Source organism: Gossypium hirsutum, chromosome A09 (assembly GCF_007990345.1).
Source record: "Gossypium hirsutum isolate 1008001.06 chromosome A09, Gossypium_hirsutum_v2.1, whole genome shotgun sequence".
Taxonomy (NCBI): domain Eukaryota; kingdom Viridiplantae; phylum Streptophyta; class Magnoliopsida; order Malvales; family Malvaceae; genus Gossypium; species Gossypium hirsutum.
The window spans coordinates 67,153,198-67,174,041 of NC_053432.1; the positions used below are offsets into that span (position 1 = coordinate 67,153,198).

At 32.4% G+C, this 20,844-nt stretch overlaps 2 protein-coding genes across 4 annotated transcripts; one reads left to right on the forward strand and one right to left on the reverse strand.

Annotated features, from left to right (window-relative positions):
- Positions 1–230: 230 nt before the first annotated feature.
- LOC121206145 (uncharacterized) lies at positions 231–8,694 on the reverse strand. Of its 3 annotated transcripts, XR_005901123.1 has the most exons (4): positions 8,090–8,679; positions 3,631–3,775; positions 882–3,274; positions 231–617 (listed from the first exon to the last, which is right to left on the reverse strand). XR_005901123.1 is itself a non-coding variant. In XM_041076466.1 (3 exons), the coding sequence occupies exons 1-3, from the start codon at positions 8,243–8,245 to the stop codon at positions 3,155–3,157; spliced, it is 384 nt and encodes a 127-aa protein (XP_040932400.1). In that variant the 5' UTR covers positions 8,246–8,694; the 3' UTR covers positions 231–3,154. The 3 variants fall into 3 exon arrangements, 2 of the variants coding, with proteins under 2 accessions (XP_040932400.1, XP_040932399.1); XM_041076466.1 differs by having other exon boundaries at positions 231–3,274; positions 3,631–3,738; positions 8,090–8,694; XM_041076465.1 differs by having other exon boundaries at positions 231–3,274; positions 8,090–8,689.
- Positions 8,695–18,385: 9,691 nt separating this feature from the next.
- On the forward strand, positions 18,386–20,644 carry LOC107902047 (calmodulin-7). The gene is made up of 2 exons (XM_016828334.2): positions 18,386–18,787; positions 19,945–20,644. Exons 1-2 carry the CDS (start codon positions 18,712–18,714, stop codon positions 20,316–20,318), a joined length of 450 nt encoding a protein of 149 aa, XP_016683823.1. The 5' UTR covers positions 18,386–18,711; the 3' UTR covers positions 20,319–20,644.
- Positions 20,645–20,844: the final 200 nt, after the last annotated feature.

Below are 20,844 nucleotides of genomic sequence, written 5' to 3' on the forward strand. Positions count from 1 at the left end.
TTAAATTTATTGGTGTGACATATTAAAATTTAAAAAAATCATATCGTATCAATCTAACAAAAAAATCTTGAATTTAATAGAGACCATTGTTATATAATCTAAGAGAGAGAGGGAGGGAGGGAGAGAGAGAGAGTAAAAGATTGTGTATTTGGATATGTTAAAATTTTAATCAAAGATTTCAAAATGAAATTATTGAAATTAGATTTCAAATTTAAGCATAATATAAGGACTAAAATTGAAATTTGACTAAAATTTTATAATCTCATAAAAGAAGTAAAAGGTCATTGTACAAGCCCAAATTTGCCCGGCCCGTCAGAAAACCCAACAATAATAATAAAACCCAAAGAATTGAAAAGTCCAAAATTATTACAATCTATTTACCAAAGCCCAAATCACATTTAACCCATTTTTCAGACAAAACCTAAACCCCTAACCCAATTCCTACAGGCCCAAAGGCCCAATAGCCTAAAACAATTCAGAAACCCTAGGGTTTCTGAATCACCCTTGCGCTGTACACCCTCCATGTGCGCCCTCGGCGGGAGCTCCGCTCGAAGGACGGCTCCCCTGACATCGCTTGCACCAAAATGGCAAGCTTCTTCCCCGTTGACCCCCTAGACCTGCAAAACAGAAGCAAAAAGAGAGCAAAGCAGCAGAGGCAAAACGAAATAGTAACAAACAGTAAACAAAAGCCATTGTATTCAGCTATAAAGAGGCCTAAAACAAACAATGTAGTTTTTTACGCATACAATAAATCAAAAAACTTTGAAAGAGATCGGATTCAAACCCTAAAGGTTATTCCTTTTCTTTGTTTTTCTATTTTTCATTTTCGTTCCATTTTAAAACAGTAATAATAATATTAATAATAATATTAGAAATCATACCTGTTGATTCACATCCCCGCGTCGAACGCTGCCGATATTCGAACAACTAAGAACTCACGGGGTTCTGTCGAGGGTTCAAAAGGCGGTGGAGGCCACCGTGCTCTTGCATGCTATTTCTCATCTATTTTCTCAACCAAAACATTTTTTAAAAGTATTTTTTGGGGTCTTTTAAAAGAAAAAAAAGGGGAATAGAAGGAGATTAAAAGACCCGATTTTGGGCACCTCCAGCCGCCGCGTATGGCGGAGCCACGGCTGGTGTGCACCGGTGCTTGGCCAGGTTCTGGGTTGAAACCCAGAGAGAAAAACCCCCTCATTTCCCTTCCTTTTTTTCTAAATTATGGAGAGAATGAAAATTAAAAAAAAAATCTTGCTTTTATAGATTGGTTAAATGACGTTGTATAAGGCCTAGACCAATGGCCATAAAACGGCGCCATTTAGGCAGCATTGCCCGACCCGACCCGTGAACTGCCTAGGATCCGCGCATTCTAGGACTGAGGGTATATTTGCACCCTCAGTCCTTCTGCTTTTGAGGCTTAGTTCAATAGGGTCCTATCTTGCTTTTTCTTATTTCTAATTTTACCCCTGAAATTTTCTTTACTATTTCGTTCTGATCCCTAATGAAATTGCGCATTTTGGGGAGTGGGTTTATTACCCACCTGGTCCCCCATTTCATCCGCACGTCACAATTTGGGCCTAACACTTTATTTTCATTCTATTTTGTGCCTTTAATTCTGTTTGATTTCGATTTACCCCTTTTTCTTATTTTCGTTCATGATTTTATCCCAAATCTCTTTTCTTGTTTTCGTTCATGATTTTATCCCAAATCTCTAATTGAATTTTTGATTAAGTCCTTTTTGTTTGTTTATTTATTCGTTCATCTATTTATTGGTTTATATATATCCATTGTTCATTTATTTATTAATGTACATTACTAGTTTATGTTATTGGAATCATTTCATAATTCCTTTATTTCTTTCCGATTTTCGATTACCTTCGTTATTATTATTTTATTATCTATTATTGTTCTATTATTTATTCATTCATCATTCATTCATTTTTTTAATCATTTTATTTCATAAATTACTCATTCTATTTATATTTTCATTATTATTGATGTCGAATTTTTTATTTTATTAATGTTATGATGATTATACTATTAAACTAATTTAGTTAATGTTTAATATCTATTTGTTTGTTTATTCATTTATTCATTATTATTTTTATAGATTGGACTTATTTTTATTCCTACCCTCGTTATTATCTTTTTTATTATATGTTTGTGTATATTTTTTATACCTTCAAACGTTATATTATTAATTTTATTATTTATAATATTATTATTGTCATTATTTTTGAACATCTCATGTGTCTTAAACTATTATCAATTTTAAATATTTTACATATATTATCTCTTTTAAATCATCATACGTAGTATTCATTTTGAAATTGTTATATGTATTTTTGTACTTTAAATTATTATATATATATACTCACACATTCTTTTTGCTTAAACGATTTTTATACGTTATTCTATCTCAAATTTCTCTTTTCATATCATTTATTCTAAATGTTTTATACATTATTTATGTTAAATAATTTCATATATTATTTATTTTAAGTTTTTTTTATATGTTATTCTATTATACTATTTTACATGTAAACAATTTTAAGTTCTTTATTGCGAACCTTTTATCATTATTTACCTTAAGTTTTCATATATTACTTGTATTAAATTGTTTTCCATACTTCTTATAAATTATATTTTTAAAATCTGTTTTTCATATATTATTTATTTTAGATATTCTATGTATTCTTTCAATTTGTTATATACACTTTTCGTCTTAAGTTAGCATTTTGAAATCATTTTGTGTATCAATTATTTTAGATTGTACTATACCATTCCCTTAAAATTTTTTTTTATAATACCTAACTCAAACTTGTTTCTATGTATCATTTATTTAAAATTGTCTCATTATCTATTTTAAAAGGTTTCATGTAGTTTATCTCTTTCTTTTGATTATTAATGTTGGTATCTAAGTGACCTATGTTATGTGATTATTGTCATTGTGTATTATGATTCGTTCGTTTGTATTTTCATATTATTGTTGTAGAAGCCCAAATTACCCGGGCCCGCTTACATCCAAACCCAACCAATTAAACCTATTTACAACCATAACCCAACAACCCATTAAATACCCACAGCACAATTACCCATCTAAATTAACCCAATAACCCAATTTGACCCAACAACCTAACCTAGCCCAAACCAATAATCAAAAAAAAGAAGAGAAAGGAAAAACCCTAGCCGTACTTGTCCCATCGCCCACTTGCCTCTGCCAAGGCCACCAACCGCCACCAGCATCGGTCACCTGCCCTCTGCCACCGGCCATACCCTGCAAGACAAAGAAAACACGCAAACAGCAAAAAGAGAAACAGACAGTGTAACAAGTCAAATATAAAAACCGAATGGAAATCATTGTATAGGGATTTTTTTTAATGAAAAAAGGAGAAAGGTTTCAAGTATACAAAACAAAAAGAAAGAGAAATAGAAGATTAAGTATAGACCAAGAATCAAACAGAGAATCGAAAATAAAACAAGGAAATCAGATCAGGAATCGGGTTACTAAGGTCTTTTATTTTCTTTATTTTACTAAGGTATTTTATTTTCTTTATTTTTTCTTTGTTTCGAATCTATTGCATATATACGCAAATACATCGAAATATACATACAACAAATGTAAAAACTCACCTGGTTTTTGAATCGGCCGAAAAGAGAGGGGTTTTTGAGTTTCGGCCGCCGTGGCGGTGGACGACGACGGCAATGGACGGCGGGCCCCTCGCCTGACTTTGGCTTCGGCTAGAGAGAATTGAGAGAAAGAGAGAGTCTTTATTTTCTGAAACAGCAAAAATAATTTTTTTAAAAAAAACTTGACTTTTATACTATTAATAAAACGACGCCGTTTTGACCTTGGAATCCAGGGCATAAAACGACGTTGTTTTACCCTGGATCGGGTCGACCCGACCCTACCTACTAGGATCCGCGTGTTTTCTAGTTTAATGGCCTAATTGCGCACGCGGCCCTTCCGCATTTTTGTTATTTTAAATTAAGTTTATATTTATTTAATGATTTGGCCCTGAAATTTGACTCGCTTTACAATTTAGTCCTGTTCAATGCTGTGCGTTTTAGAGGCTTGGACAAATTCCCTTTTGGCCCCTCGCTGTTTCCGCGCATGTTCATGATAGTCCTTTCCTTTTATTTTTATTTCAATTTCGCCCCAAATATTTTGTTTTTAGTTCAATTTAATCCCCTTTTTAGTTATTTTTATTACTTTATGATTAAAATTAATTGATTATTATTATGGTTAATATCAGTGTATAATTTTATTATATATGTAAACATATTTAATGTATGTACGTATATTTATTTATATAGTATATTTAATAATTGTCTTGTAGCATTGTTATTATCTCTAATAAGTATATATTATGTATATATTTTAATACTATATTGTGTATATATTTTATATATATTATATGTATTTTTAATATTATATTTTTATATCTTAATACTATATTATGTATATATTTATATATATTATGTACATATATTTTCTAATATTATTTTTTATATATTATCATGTATATATTTTAATATTATTAGTTATATTTTTTTATACTATTTCGTGTATATATATTTATATTATCCTTATTATTATTAATATATATTTTATTATATACGTATATACATGCTTTTTACTATTGTACATTATTATATTTATTATTTATTTTTAACATATTATTGTTTTATTTTCTTTATATCATTATTATACCTAGTTTTTTGTTTATATATTATATTTTCTCCCTTTTTACTTTTATATTTACTATTTTCATTATATTTATTCATTACTTATTATTATTATTTATGTATATATATATTTTTTTTAAATCCCATATTACGTATAGACATTTCTAATATGTATTTCTAATACTATTTTATGTTTTCATATATATTATGTATATACTTTAGTATCATAGTTATATATTTTTATACGACCTTATGTACATATATATTATTATCCTTGTATACACATTTTATATATAGTATTATTTTCGTATATAATTATATTTATTATTATACCTATTATTTTCACTATTATCACTTATCATTTTATTTTAATATTATTATGTATATATTATGCATGTATTTTAACTTTACTAGTTATATTTTTACTGGCTTAGGTATATACTTCAAACACTATATATAGTATATTTCTAACACTACTACTATTCATATATATATTTATGTACATACTCTTAATACCATTATTATATGCGTATACATATACATTCACTGTTTCCATTTCATGTTTAATTCTCGTATTACGTTTAATATCGCATACATCTTTATCGTTTTTAATATTATTGTCACATTTATTATTTGCTTCAATATATTTCTAGCTCTTTCATTTATTTATTTTTATATCAATTTTGCTTTGCATTACTTCGAAAATCTTATTCTTATTTTCTAATTAATTTCAATACATGAGGCAACGTATCGATTTAACACCAAGTCGTTGATTTCATCGCTATGTTGGGTGAATCATATCGGCTCGTGTTGAAAACGGAACGCCCTTCTAACAAATCAAAATTTAAAATTTCTCGTCTTTTCAATTGGATCACGATTAAATCTTACATTGAACTCGCATTTTTTTTTGAAAACCAAGATAACATATGTTTAACAAGATACCAATTTTGGGCGTCGCGAGGGTGCTAATACCTTCCTCGTGCGTAACCGACTCCCGAACCCTATTTTTCTCTGGATTTTCATGTAGACTCAAATTCAGCCTTCATTTTTTTTTCAAGAATAAGTTTTCTTTTCAAAAAAGGATGATTTATTAGGTGTCCGATCACACCTAGAAAAAAGATCGATGGCGACTCCCTTTTTAAATGAAATTGAAGGTCGGTTTTTAAACTTTCAATCAAATCGCCACAATTAGCGACCAAAAGCTAAAAAATTTTACGTCGCTACAATTGTTACCCATTTGCATAGTATCTTATCCATGTATATTGTTCCATGCTTATTCATCATTCGTAATTGTCACATTGTAGTTTTGAACTTGTTAATCCAAAATCAATGGTTCCACTTTTTTTTTCAAGTCAAAATTAATGTGTTTTGGGTCGACTTCGATATTTGGCGTTTGGAAATTTTGAGAAATTGTGCCCTACGTGTTGGGTTTCGATTTAACGTTTGACCAAACGACTGAATATCCTTTTTAAATTTTCAATACATAAATTTTGGAAATTATGGGATGATTTTGGTATTAAAGGTTTGAAATATCGTGTCATACGTGTTGGATGTGATATTTCATTTCTTCGAGACAAGAGAATCTTAATTGTTTCATACTATTGCATTCTTTTGAGATTTTTAGACAAGGCAATATTTGGCGTTTAGAAATTTCGAGAAATCGTGCCCTACGTGTTGGATTTCGATTCATTGTTTGACCAAACGACCGAATATCCTTTTTAAATCTTCAATACACAAATTTTGGAAATTATGAGACGATTTTGGTATCGAAGGTTAAAATATCGTGCCCTACGTGTTGGATGTGATATTGTATTTCTTCGAAACAAAAGAATCTTATTATCCATTTCAAGTTTTCCCAAACATTCATATCAAGGGATCGTATTTTAAAATTTATTTCAAAATCTTTTCAAATTTTCGACATTAAGACGTTAATTAATCAATTAGGTACCAATTTTGGGCGTGATGAGGGTGCTAATCCTCCCTCGCACGTAACCGACTTCCGAACCCATTTTCTCAAATTTCGTAGGCCAAAATCGTTGTTTTAGTAAATATTTTATTAAAATGACCAACTTCTAGGTGATCTGATGACACCTAAAAAAGATTGGTGGCGACGCCTAATTTTCGTTTATCATTTTCGAAACCAAAGTTAATCCCTGTTTTCCCAAAAATGGTTTCGACAGTCATGTATTTAGACATGTGTACATCAACATTTTAATTAGAATGAAGTATTTAGATTAATTATGACATTATAAAAATTGAGGTACCAAATTATACCAAAAATTAAAAGTATAAAAATTATTTTCAAAATTTTAGTATAAATTATCTTCATATTATTCATAATTTAATCAATGTAGCAAAATTCAATCAAGAAAATCAAAATTTTAAATTAGAATTAGATTATAACAAGGAATTTATCTTTAGTCCCAAAAGGCAATAACAAATAGATGGTTGGAAATGGCATTACACTACTTAAACTTTACCTGAATATTATCTTGGACTCGAATAAAATTATTCTCAAACTATAAAATAGACGAAGATATATGTAGTTATAAAAAAAAAGCCAAGTAATTAAGGTAGAGTTAATGGAAAAATTCAAATATCATTTTTAATTAATATAATACTAAAAGTGGAGAAAAATGGTAAGGGAAGTTTTAACCACTATTCCATTGATAATTTTTTTTACTCCATTTATTACACTTGTTGAGGTGCTATGATAAAAGCTAGTAAACATGTTCAACTTAAATCCCATTCAGAAGATAAAGTGTCATGAAAAATATTTATCTCATGATTTTGTTGATAAATTATTTTTTTTCTCTATTTTGTTACTTAAATTTTATTTTATTTTATTATGGTACATCAATTATTTTTCTATTATAGTTTTTTGTCTAAAAAATTAACAATATTAACAAAAATAGATAGCACACTCAATTAAAGGATGCGTCGCATATTTATATTTTTCCTATGTTATTGATGATGTGGCCATTGATTGATGTTGACAATAAAATAGATTATAAAAATCTATTAAAAAATTGTAAAATTTATTAAAAGATTATAAAAATTAAAGTTTAAAAAAAACTTTAAAACTTAATCAAAATACTAAAAATACAAGCCTATAATGAACCTTTAAATTTGTATTAGGATTAATGTGAATGTAAGTCAAAATATTATAAGAATTATTAATAATTATTATAATGTTCTCAAAACTATAAAATCATAAAAATTATTAAAAATTGAGCAAAATGCCTCAAAACAAGAAAAATCATTTAATGAGATTTTCATATTGATTTTTCATATGAATTATGAATATATTAAGGAGAGAAACACATGGAAGAATATGAAGGTGCAAAAATAGTAAAAGCCCCATCAAATATTAACAGAAACTAGAGGAATCAAGAAGACATACCGAGAATAAAGATCCAGTTTGACGCAGCATTCGATAATACAAACTTTTAGTCAACGTCTGGCCTGGTGTTTTGGAGTTTGAGGGGAGAATTACTGGTATCAAAATCGACTCTTCACAACAATGTTCCGACCCCATTTGCAATAGAGGCATTCGCATGTGTCGAAGCTTTAAAATTAAGCATCTCGTTGGGCATGCAATCGGTCAATATCATGGGGGATTCCAAAACAACAATAAAAAAATGCCAAACAACAACAATAGACAAATCAGCTACCGGAGCAATCATCAAAGATATCCAAAATATGAAAAGGCGTTTTTGAGAGATTCATTTCCAACATATTCACATATCGGAAAACTCAGCAGCTGACAGATTTGCAAAGACTTCGCTAGAAAGGGGAGAGACCTCGTACCTGATAGGAGAAGGATGGAGAAGCCAAGATATTGCTTTGGAGGGAAGATGGTCACAATGGCCGGACTGAAGGAAACTCTATGGAGAATGAGTTTTCGAAGTAGATAGCAAATGATGTTTTATCTTTCTTGGGGAGCGCTATCGGTAGAACGAATGGGATGGTGATAAGAAAAGTCGAATTAATAATTGGTGCCAACTGTTTTAGATTTGACTGGGGTAGGTTTCTTGTTTTCTAATTTCAGTTTCATTTATTATTTTCTTTTATCACGTCAGTTTTTATTTTTTTAAATACTTTGAAGGCTTTACTACTAAAAGACATAATTGAGGCAGGATATATTTTTGAGTTTTTTGATGTAGTTGGACTGAGCCCATTTGGTTAACAGGCTTATACTCTTTTATTATTTCAAATAAAATACCAGTCATTTTAAGATAAAAAAAATTAATAATATTGTTTTTCTTATTTTATAATTTTTAATTTTTTGATAATTATTTTTAATAATTTTAAATATAATTATTTACAACTTTTTAATATTTGTTGCAATATTCTCAACTATGTTAAGAAAGACTTTGGATAAATGATTGTCCAGATTCAAATATACATAAGCGTCATTTTGTTTATGTTCATTACAAATTTACAAATTTAATAATTTCTAATTACTTTTAAGATTTTATATATTTTTATAACTTTTTAAAAATTTTATAATATTATAAGAACTTAAATGATCATTTGTCTAAATTTATTTTGATCAATTCTCATCGTAATTCAACAATCATATTATAGGTCAATGATCATAACATCGATGACAAGTGAAAAGCCAAACACAAGATACATTATCATTGTTTGAGTGTGGGACTTACTTTTTTTTTTTTAGTATTGTTAAATATTTTGACCAAAAATTATGATGAAAAAATAATTTAAGTAAAAAATAAGACAAAAAAATTTAAATAATAAAGAGTGAAAACGGATATAATTAGACGTAAGACAAAATAATGCAATAAATTGATGCCCATAACCAAAATAATGCAATAAAACACCTAGGTTTGTTTGCTTTTTTAACTGAAACCAAGCATGTTAGATGGCATAATACGTACACCAGTAGATATTTTCGCATTAATGAATATATAATCTTTTAGGGATGTAACTGTAATCTTCCCATTAGTTGTGAAGTATGAACCCTACACTATAAGCTATTTTCATGGCGACTGTTTGTGGAATAAGGTGGTGCTGGGCACAACTTGGGCATTCGGAAGCTTAACTTCATTAGGTCTAATGATCTGTATATATCCAAAGTTGAGGGCGTAAATGGCGGCCCAGTGACAATGTTTAGTGGGCTGAGCATCGCCTGTACAAAGTTGGTGGGTTCATCTATTTATGTTCCAACCAAAGCTGTGATCAGAATGAGGCTACTGATCGCCATGTCACCCTTTCTTAACAGCATTAGCGGTTGGGATAAATTAATAACGGATTGGAAATTTCAGGTATTAAACTGATAGAAAAAAAAAATAGGTACAAAAGTAATAAATGGGTGCAAATTTGAGGGAAACTTACATTAAACCCCTTTTTTTTTATAGTATTGCCAATTCTTTCACACACAGATGTAAGAGCATTGAAACAAGACTTACGATAAATATGGATACTAGATAGGTAGGAAGGACTTATTGGATACTTACAATCTTTGACTTTTCAAAGATGAATAGTGGCAGAAAGTTGGCACCGAAAGGCACCGAAAGTAGAAAGTAAGATTAGTTGGCATGGGATAATTGCAATTTTGGTCCCTAATTGTATAGGGACATTGCAAGTTGATCCTTAAACCTCAACTATAAATAGGCCTAACCATTTCTTACTTTCTTCATCCCACACTTGCCATTCTCTACTTAAGGCAATTGTTCTCTCTCCCTATTTGTAAACTTTCACTTGTATTTTTGGAGTGAAATATATTTGGTAGTGCCCGAGGACGTAGGCAAAATTTGCTGAACCTCGTTAAAATTCTAGTGTTCTTTATTTTTTGTTCTGCATATTTTGCAAGTGTCATTGTAGTGATTTATTGTGCTATTAAATTACGATAGAGGGATATTCTGGCTAGGAAAGATCTGGTATGTAAGCGATCCTCGTGATCCACCTCTCTTTCCTGGGAATTGAACTTAGTGTGATTTTTCAGTACAATAATTTTACTCTTTCACACGCTTCCGCGCAACAATTGGTACCAGAGCCAGGTTCGTACTTGGGGAATACGACCGTTTACAGTACTATTCACGTATACGACACTATTCACGTATACAGTACTATTCACGTATATGGCACTATTCACGTATACGGTACTGTTCACGTATACAGTAGTTGGGATTGAGGAGAAAAATGGCAGCAGCATCGTCATCAGCAAGGACTACTGTGACAAATGCAAAATTTGAAGTAGAGAAATTTGACGGTACCAATAATTTTGGTATGTGGCAGTGTGAGATCCTGGATGTCTTATGTCAGCAAGAGCTGGATATAGCCCTTGAAGAAAAACCTGACAAGATGGATGACAAGGAGTGGGCCAAGATCAATAGACAGGCGTGTGGTACAATCCGCCTATGTTTGGCCAAAGAGCAGAAGTACTCCGTCATGAGGGAGACATCAGCGAAGAAGCTGTGGGATACATTAGAAGAAAAGTTTCTAACGAAAAGTCTTGAAAATAGGCTTTATATGAAAAAGAAACTTTTTCGGTTCACGTATGCACCCGGTATGTCGATGAATGACCATGTGAACTCATTCAATAAAATTTTAGCAGACTTGCTAAATTTGGATGAGAAATTTGAAGATGAAGACAAGGCATTATTGTTGTTGAATTCCCTTCCTGATGAATATGATCATCTTACCACCACATTGCTTCATGGGAAAGATTCAATCACATTTGATGCAGTCTGTAGTGCGTTGTATAGATCTGAGACTCGAAAGAAAGATAAAAGAGATCACAGAGATACAACTGCAGAAGTCTTAACAGTAAGAGGTCGTTCACACAGCAGCAAACCTGGTAGAAGGGGTAAGTCCAAAGGGAGACCCGCCAAAGATGAATGTGCCTTTTGTCGTGAGAAAGGGCATTGGAAAAAGAATTGTCCTAAGTTACAAAAGGGCAAGTCTATTTCTAATGCATGTGTAGCGGAGCATGATGAGGAGTCAGACTTTAGCTTGGTTGGCATGGCAATGGCATGTCAAACGGATGAGTGGATATTGGATTCGGGATGTACTTACCATATGTGTCCTAATAAGGACTGGTTTTCTAGTCTTGAAGAACTAGAAGGTGGAGTTGTTTTTATGGGCAATGATAGTGCCTGTAAGACAATGGGTGTAGGTACAATCAAATTGAAGAACCATGACGGCTCAATCCAAATTCTGACAGATGTTCGCTATGTACCCAGCTTGAAGAAAAATCTCATCTCATTAGGGGCCCTAGAATCTAAAGGGCTCACAATCACTTTGAGAGATGGATTACTAAAGGTAGTAGCTGGGGTATTGACGGTGATGAAAGGCACTAGAAGAAATAACTTGTACTATTTAAATGGAAGTACAGTTATTGGATCAACATCAACAGCTTCTGTGAAAGATGCAGATTCAGAGGCTACCAGGTTATGGCATAGGCGATTGGGACATGCTGGTGAAAAAGCTTTGCAGACTTTGGCGAAGCAAGGCTTGTTGAAAGGTGCAAATTCTTGCAAATTGGAATTCTGTGAACATTGTATTCTGGGCAAGCAGACGAGGGTAAAATTTGGTTCAGCAATTCACAATACGAAAGGAATTCTGGACTATGTTCACAGTGATGTGTGGGGACCTACCAAAGTGGCTTCTTTGGGAGGTATGCACTATTTTGTCACTTTTCTTGATGATTATTCAAGAAAAGTATGAGTGATCTAATGAAAAGAAAAAATGAAGTTTTGGATGCATTTCTGATGTGGAAGAAGATGGTGGAGACTCAGACAGGTCGAAAGGTCAAACGACTTCGATCAGATAATGGTACTGAGTACAAAAATGATCCATTTCTACAAGTATGTCAAGATGAGGGCATTGTGCGACACTTCACTGTTCAAGATACACCACAGCAGAATGGGATGGCAGAACGCATGAATCGGACTATACTGGAGAAAGTTCGATGTATGTTGTCCAATGTTGGATTGGGCAAGGAATTTTGGGCTGAGGCAGTTACATATGCGTGCCATCTAATTAACCGATTGCCATCAGCTGCAATAAATGGAAAAACTCCTATGGAGATGTGGACTGGTAAACCTGCTGCTGATTATGATTCTTTACATGTTTTTGGTTCCACTGCATATTATCATGTAAAAGAATCTAAGTTAGACCCAAGAGCAAAGAAAGCATTATTCATGGGTATAACTGGTGGTGTAAAAGGATACCGTCTCTGGTGTCCTGATACAAGGAAGATTGTTTTCAGTAGAGATGTAACTTTTGATGAATCAACCATGATGAAGAACGAGGATTCACAAAAGGATGACAAAACCAGTAGTACTTTGCAGCAGGTGGAGTTTGAAAAGGTTAATGATGATCCAGCTAATATTGAAAGAACAAATGATGAAGAAGTTTCGACCCAAGAACTTCTACAGCAACAAGATTCAATTGCATATAGGAGGCCAAGAAGAGAGATTCGTAAGCCTGCTCACTTTGATGATATGGTAGCCTATGCACTTCCAATTGCAGATGATGATGTTCCTTCCACTTACACAGAAGCAATAAGTAACTCTAATGGTGTAAAGTGGAAGCAAGCTATGAATGAAGAAATGCAGTCTCTTCATAAAAATAGGACTTGGGAGTTGGTGAGACTGCCCAAGGGAAAGAAGGCAATTGGATGCAAATGGGTATATGCAAAGGAAGAATTTCCTGGTAAAAATGAAATTCGATACAAGGCTAGATTGGTAGCAAAGGGTTACGCTCAGAAAGAAGGAATAGACTACAATGAAGTGTTTTCTCCAGTTGTGAAGCATTCGTCTATTCGGATTTTGCTAGCCTTGGTTGCGCAATATGATCTTGAACTAGTTCAGCTTGATGTGAAGACCGCGTTTTTACACGGTGATTTGGAAGAGGAAATCTATATGACTCAGCCAGATGGATTCAAGGTTGCTGGAAAAGAAAATTGGGTTTGCAAACTGACAAAGTCGCTTTATGGATTGAAGCAATCTCCGAGGCAGTGGTACAAGCGATTTGATCAGTTCATGAAAGGGCAAAGGTACACAAGAAGTAAATTTGATCATTGCGTGTATTTTCAGAAGCTACAAGAAGGAACTTTCATATACTTGCTCTTATATGTTGATGATATGCTAATAGCATCTAAGAGCAAAGTTGAGATTGAAAGATTGAAGACTCAACTCAATCTCGAGTTTGAGATGAAAGACCTAGGAGAAGCTAAAAAGATTCTCGGCATGGAAATATGTAGAGATAGAGCTCATGGCAGAGTTAGCTTGTCTCAGAAGCAGTATTTGAAGAAAGTACTACAGCAGTTTGGCATGAACGAGCAGACCAAACCTGTAAGTACCCCGTTGGCTTCTCATTTCAAGCTTTCTGCACAACTATCTCCTTCGAAGAATACGGAACGAGAATACATGTTGCAAGTTCCGTATTCTAATGTAGTGGGTAGCTTGATGTATGCAATGGTGTGTACAAGACCCGACATTTCACAGGCAGTTAGTATAGTGAGCAGGTATATGCATAATCTTGGAAAAGGACATTGGCAAGCTGTGAAATGGATTCTACGATATATTCAGAAGACCGTGGATGTTGGATTACTGTTCAAGCAGGATAATACACTTGGTAAAGGTGTTATTGGGTACGTTGATTCTGACTATGCCGGTGATTTGGACAAGCGAAGATCAACCACCGGTTATGTGTTTACACTTGCTGGAGGACCAATAAGTTGGAAGTCTACACTACAGTCTACAGTTGCATTGTCAACCACAGAAGCCGAATACATGGCTGTAACAGAGGCTGTAAAGGAGGCTATTTGGTTACAAGGTATGGGTAAAACCTTGGGGTTGGTTCAGGAGCATATTAACGTGTATTGTGATAGTCAAAGTGCTATTCATTTAGCAAAGAATCAAGTCTATCATGCACGTACAAAACATATCGACGTACGATTCCATTTTGTGCGGGAAATTATTGAAGAGGGGAAAATCTGTCTTCAAAAGATCAAGACTGCAGATAATCCCGCAGATATGATGACCAAGGTGGTAACAACAACCAAGTTCGAACATTGTTTGAACTTGATCAATATCCTGCAAGTTTAACAGTTGAAGAAGGCACTATCAAGTATTGTTGTCAAAGGTAGAAAGAATTGTGTGAAGATAAGATTATCCTAATCAAATCTTCAAGGTGGAGATTATTGGATACCTACAATCTTTGACTTTTCAAAGATGAATAGTGGCAGAAAGTTGGCATCGAAAGGCACCGAAAGTAGAAAGTAAGATTAGTTGGCATGGGATAATTGCAATTTTGGTCCCTAATTGTATAGGGACATTGCAAGTTGATCCTTAAACCTCAACTATAAATAGGCCTAACCGTTTCTTACTTTCTTCATCCCACACTTGCCATTCTCTACTTAAGGCAATTGTTCTCTCTCCCTATTTGTAAACTTTCACTTGTATTTTTGGAGTGAAATATATTTGGTAGTGCCCGAGGACGTAGGCAAAATTTGCTGAACCTCGTTAAAATTCTAGTGTTCTTTATTTTTTGTTCTGCATATTTTGCAAGTGTCATTGTAGTGATTTATTGTGCTATTAAATTACGATAGAGGGATATTCTGGCTAGGAAAGATCTGGTATGTAAGCGATCCTCGTGATCCACCTCTCTTTCCTGGGAATTGAACTTAGTGTGATTTTTCAGTACAATAATTTTACTCTTTCACACGCTTCCGCGCAACAGGACTTATATGAGATTGAATCTATTTTCAGTGGAAAAGATTCTAGCCATTCATATACTACCGTTTCTTCACAGGTGTGTCTCCCTAACTCACAAGGGGTTCTTAGATTCAACGAAAATACATGCATGAAATTGAGTCACTTAGCCAAGCAAACTTAGAGAATGATAGCAGGAGGAAATAATGCCAGAAGAAAAAAAATGGATTTCTTAAAGCTCAAACCAAAACCAAATGACTTTTGAGTTTAAAAGAGACTTCTTCAAGGAAACTGTCTATGCATAAAAGGCTTGTAATGGAAATTATGATGTGGAAACAAGGCTTTCATCATAGATGATATCCCAATTGTGGGTCTCTTCTCTGGCAGAACTTGTAACTACTCTAGTGAAGGTTAATTTCAACCATGTTCAGGGCAAATAGAATAAGGAAGAGGCTAGTTTTATTTCAACTAAACAATATAATATGTAACAGATTAAGAGGAAAGTACCTGCTAATTGTGAAGAAGAGGGTAATATAACGTGGAAGTATACCTTCTTTGGGATCTTCACCACTTGATCTACTTATAGTTTTGCTAGTGGTGAGTATGATACAAGTAAAAGCTCAAATCCCGTCCAACAAGACCTTTAGGAGAAAGTTGTGAAGAGTTAATTTACCTTACAAGGTGATCTTGCTTCCGTAGAAAATCATTACAAATTGACTTCCAGCAAAAGTGAATGTGGAGCATCTGTTTATATCAAACAAGACAAAGATAACGATAAGGTGATGACCAAGCTCAAGACCTTGAAAGATTTTGTTAACATTTTTATAGCAAGAAATCTACTCTTGTCTGGTATCTGGAAATTAAGCAATAAAATCCTAAAATATTAGCCTCAGTGACATGATGAAATCTTTACCACCCCATTCAACCAGTCTTTAAAGATACCACCAGTAGCTTAAGCAGTTATCCTGTTATTTTTGATGTTTTTTTTCTCATCAAACAAGAGCATGATGATTCCAAAAGAGTATGAGCAATGTCTAGGCAAGCATGCAGAGGAAAACTCAAATTGCATAGCCCTTAACTATCCAACTTTTGCTTAGCTTTTGCTTATGTTAGCCTTTTTTTTTATTTATAGGCTTGCTTCTTGTTTGTTTAACCTTTTATATATATTGACGAACACTTGATATAGCTAGTGGAAAAACAAAATAGAAAAAGACGTTGAACAATGTTTATATTAAAAGTCATTTGATTATATACTCGAAAGAGGGAAATGTTTTTTTCCTTTCAAACTTGGTATTGATGGGTGTGCCCATTGGAGGATTAGATAGTGATAAAGAAGATTCAAACAATTGGGTTAATTATTTGGTTTGCAGCTATTGTTTTTCACAAACGATTAGGAATTTTATTAAGATTTTTATTCATTTATGGGTGACGAAATTAATTTAATTTTTTAAGATCTTCTCCAATTAAAAGAATTGTTTATAAAATATGAGTTGTATATTTAAATTTTTTACAAATACTTCAACATTTATAGATGTCAGAATTCTATTAAAAGATTATCCACACTAGTTAAAAAAATAATACATAAACTATTATAGTTTAAAATTTAAAAAATTGACACGGACCTTGATGCGGGTGTCGAGGTCTCACTATTAATTCAATAATCATCACACCATTTTTTTATTTTATGAAATCACATATACACCACTGAAAGAAGAAAAAAATAGTCACATCACATCAATTTACCAAATAATAATATCTTCATTTTATGTCTGAAATTCAGAGGGGACAAATGACATAACTAAATAAACTAAAACTTGCCTCATTGGTCCCTATGGTTTACTTGTTCTTTTCTTAGCCACACGCTTTAGTTCATGGACCGCCCATCCATACGCGTCCAACATAAACAATTAAAAACCAAAACACACGCTTTTAACACACTTTCATTTAAAGATTTAACAAAAAAAGAAAATATAATCCTTTAAAAAAGTCAAAATTATATTAACTAACGGGTTTAATTCTAATTTTAATCCCTATATTATACTAAAATTTAAGATTTAATCTCCCTATTTTTATTACTAACTACTCAAATCCTCATAAATTACATCAGCAGAAAATAGAAATAAATGCACCAGGGGAAGATTCAAAGAAGTAAAAATATCCAAGCAACGTATAACTTGTTTTCAAAAAACTTTTACACATCACTCCTAATCTTTTTTAAATTAGAGTTTTTATTAGTAAATTGATAATAACTTAAGTGATAATTCAATCATATAATCAAGACTACATGAAAATTCAATCAACTATATTGAACCAATAAAATATTTAAAGTTGTTTACGAAAATTATGTCGATCACTTTAATGATGGCAATAAATAAATAATGTTAGTAGTTTTAAATTTAATAAAATCGTTTTGAAAGTAATTTTAACATAGTAAAATGGGTTAAAAACATAAATACACCTAAAAGATATAATAATTTATAAACTTCCCGATAAAATTGCATCATATAGTTTGAAGTAGTGATTTCTAAGCTTATAAAGGAATTTTATCATCTCACTTCCAAAAGAAATATTATATTAATTATTGGAGAATAAGAAAGGGATATGTCAGAGATTAAATTTGTGTTATTTAAATCTTGATTATATTAATTGTAATTCATTTTCATTCGATTTTATTGTTACTTTTCAAACCTCAAATTAAACTTTTATGATTTTAATTATAAATTAGATATATTCCACCCAAAAAAATTATAAATTAGATATACGTTAAAGTTGTAAATACATTCAAATAAATATTATTATAATCCAACATTATAAAGTACAATCGAATTAACTATTAAAATATGTTCAGATTTAAATTTGAATAAATCTAAATGAAATTCATTGATTCAATCTAACTATTAAACTAAGATCTCATTAATATATATATTTATATTTTAGAATATCTTAAAATTAAAAATGTTTCCAACTCAACCTAACTTAAACAATAAAATTATTTGAACATGAGGTAGATGCATGAACTCTTCAAAGGGAGAGTGGGCAAAAGAAAAAGTATTCAAAGATGTACATTTTTAAAAGGAAAATATTTTGTTTAGTAAAATAAATTTTTTTAATTTTAAAAAAAATGAAAAAAAAATAAAAGCGAGCAATGCTTGCGGATGAGAGAAAATTAGATGCCTTAATTTGTGTTGGACCCAACTTGGGCCCTATATATAGCCATAACATCTCCTTCTATATTTTCCACATTCAACCTCGCACGCTCTCATCATTTTCCTTCTGCTACCTTCTCTCAACCCAAACACATATTTCCCAGGAAAAAGAAAAAGCTTGAGCGAACAAGAAAATGGCCGATCAGCTTACCGACGATCAGATCTCTGAATTCAAGGAGGCCTTTAGCCTGTTCGACAAGGATGGAGATGGTCCTTTCTCTCATCTCCCTCTCTTATTTTCTTCTTGATGTTTTTAATTATGAATTATGTTTTTATAATTTTCTTCATTCGGTTCAGCTTGGATCCGTAGATCTAAACCTTGTTTTGTTTTTTTCTGTTTAATTTTTGCGTTGTTTTTTAAGTTTGGTTGTAATGAGGTGACGGATCTAGGGTTTTGATTTGTGAATTTATGGTCGAGTGTGATCGTGTATTTCATTTCTTTTGCTTTGATTGTTGCGGCTCTTGATTTTATGACTTCAAATTTTTTTTTCTTTCCTATTACTGTTGACCTTTCTAGGTCGTCTCATTCGTTTCATTGTATGACTGATTAGTGTTAGATCTTTTAAGGGCAAGCATAACCCGGCTAGTTGTCATTTTATGTGGTGATTTGCTGTATAATTTATGTTTGAGATTTGGATTATGATTTACTGATTTGATTTTATTTGTTATTTAATCATGATTAATATCGCATTTCCTTTGTTCGAGTTTTTATCTGATTAGTGAAGCTCCCATGGTTTTGGTATGACATTCCCCTCGACTAAACCTGCATTCTTAACCTATAATGAACTATAGGATCATTATTAGTGTTTTTTTTAACTGGATTTGCGTATCTCTGGTAAAGTCGTTGACTGGTTGTTTCATCCTGAATAAGCTTTTTTTAGTTGTACTAAGTGTGCATGATAGTTATAAATCTAGAATCACAATGTCCATGGATTTGACATGTCATGAGAATTTGAGAGTTTCTATGAATGATTCAATTGGTTAATTTTGTGATATGTAGTCCTCAGTGAAAACTATTTTGTTTGATAATTATTAGTTTGAAGTTTATCGAAGTAGTTAGTGACTGATAAGCATGCACTATTGTTTTTTTTGTCAATTACATGACTGGTATTTATGAGCTGATCCATGAACAAATTTATAGATGTGTATTTGTTCTGAAACTTTTTAATTCCTATGTTGTTGTACCGCTACAAGGTTAGACTGAATGCAATGCTGACCAAGAGTCTGAAAATCATGACTTAACTTCTTAAACTTGGAACTATCATTTTGCCTGCAGGTTTTCCAGTGGGATGTATATAGTTATGTTGATTTTTCATAACCAATATTGCATTCTTATTTTTTTGTATTTATTCTTATCGGTGCTGCAGGTTGCATTACTACCAAGGAGTTGGGAACTGTGATGCGATCACTTGGGCAGAACCCCACTGAGGCAGAACTGCAAGATATGATTAATGAAGTCGATGCTGATGGAAATGGGACCATTGATTTTCCTGAATTCCTTAACCTGATGGCAAGAAAAATGAAGGATACAGACTCTGAGGAGGAGCTTAAAGAGGCATTCAGGGTGTTTGACAAGGATCAGAATGGGTTCATTTCTGCAGCCGAGCTGCGCCATGTCATGACAAACCTTGGTGAAAAGCTTACAGATGAGGAAGTCGACGAGATGATCCGCGAAGCCGATGTTGATGGTGATGGGCAGATCAACTACGAGGAGTTCGTCAAAGTCATGATGGCCAAGTAAAGGACCTCTCCAACTATAACCAGGATTAAAAAATGGGGTTTAAAAAAAAGGAAGAAAGTAACAGGGCAGATAAGTTTGCTAAAATATCTATTAATGAATAGGACATCAATGTTTTTAAGTTACAAGCTTTTGTTGGATGGTTCTTTGTTTCATGTTTGCATTTTTTTGTGGACCGGACCTTAGTATTATGCTTGTTTGCTCTGCTTTTTTGTTCAGTAGTGCTGGGTTGTTAGTGTCAATATTTTTATGCTTTGTGCTTTCTTTCGAACAAACTGGAAGATTCGATGTTATTTTTGCTTTTTATGATTGACTAATTTTTTAGGAAATTTGTCGAGGAATTTCTGTGATGGTAAAGCTGATCCTTTTAACCTGTTATAATTTGGATGGTCATTAAGTTTGACCACACAACCACCCCGAGGTTTAAGATTATTGTAAAGAATCAATCCACCGGACTAGGCAGAAGTCGCTCCTGCTTTACTTTTTCAACTAACCGAATTGCTGATGATGGTTCTAAAAGGTTATCTAT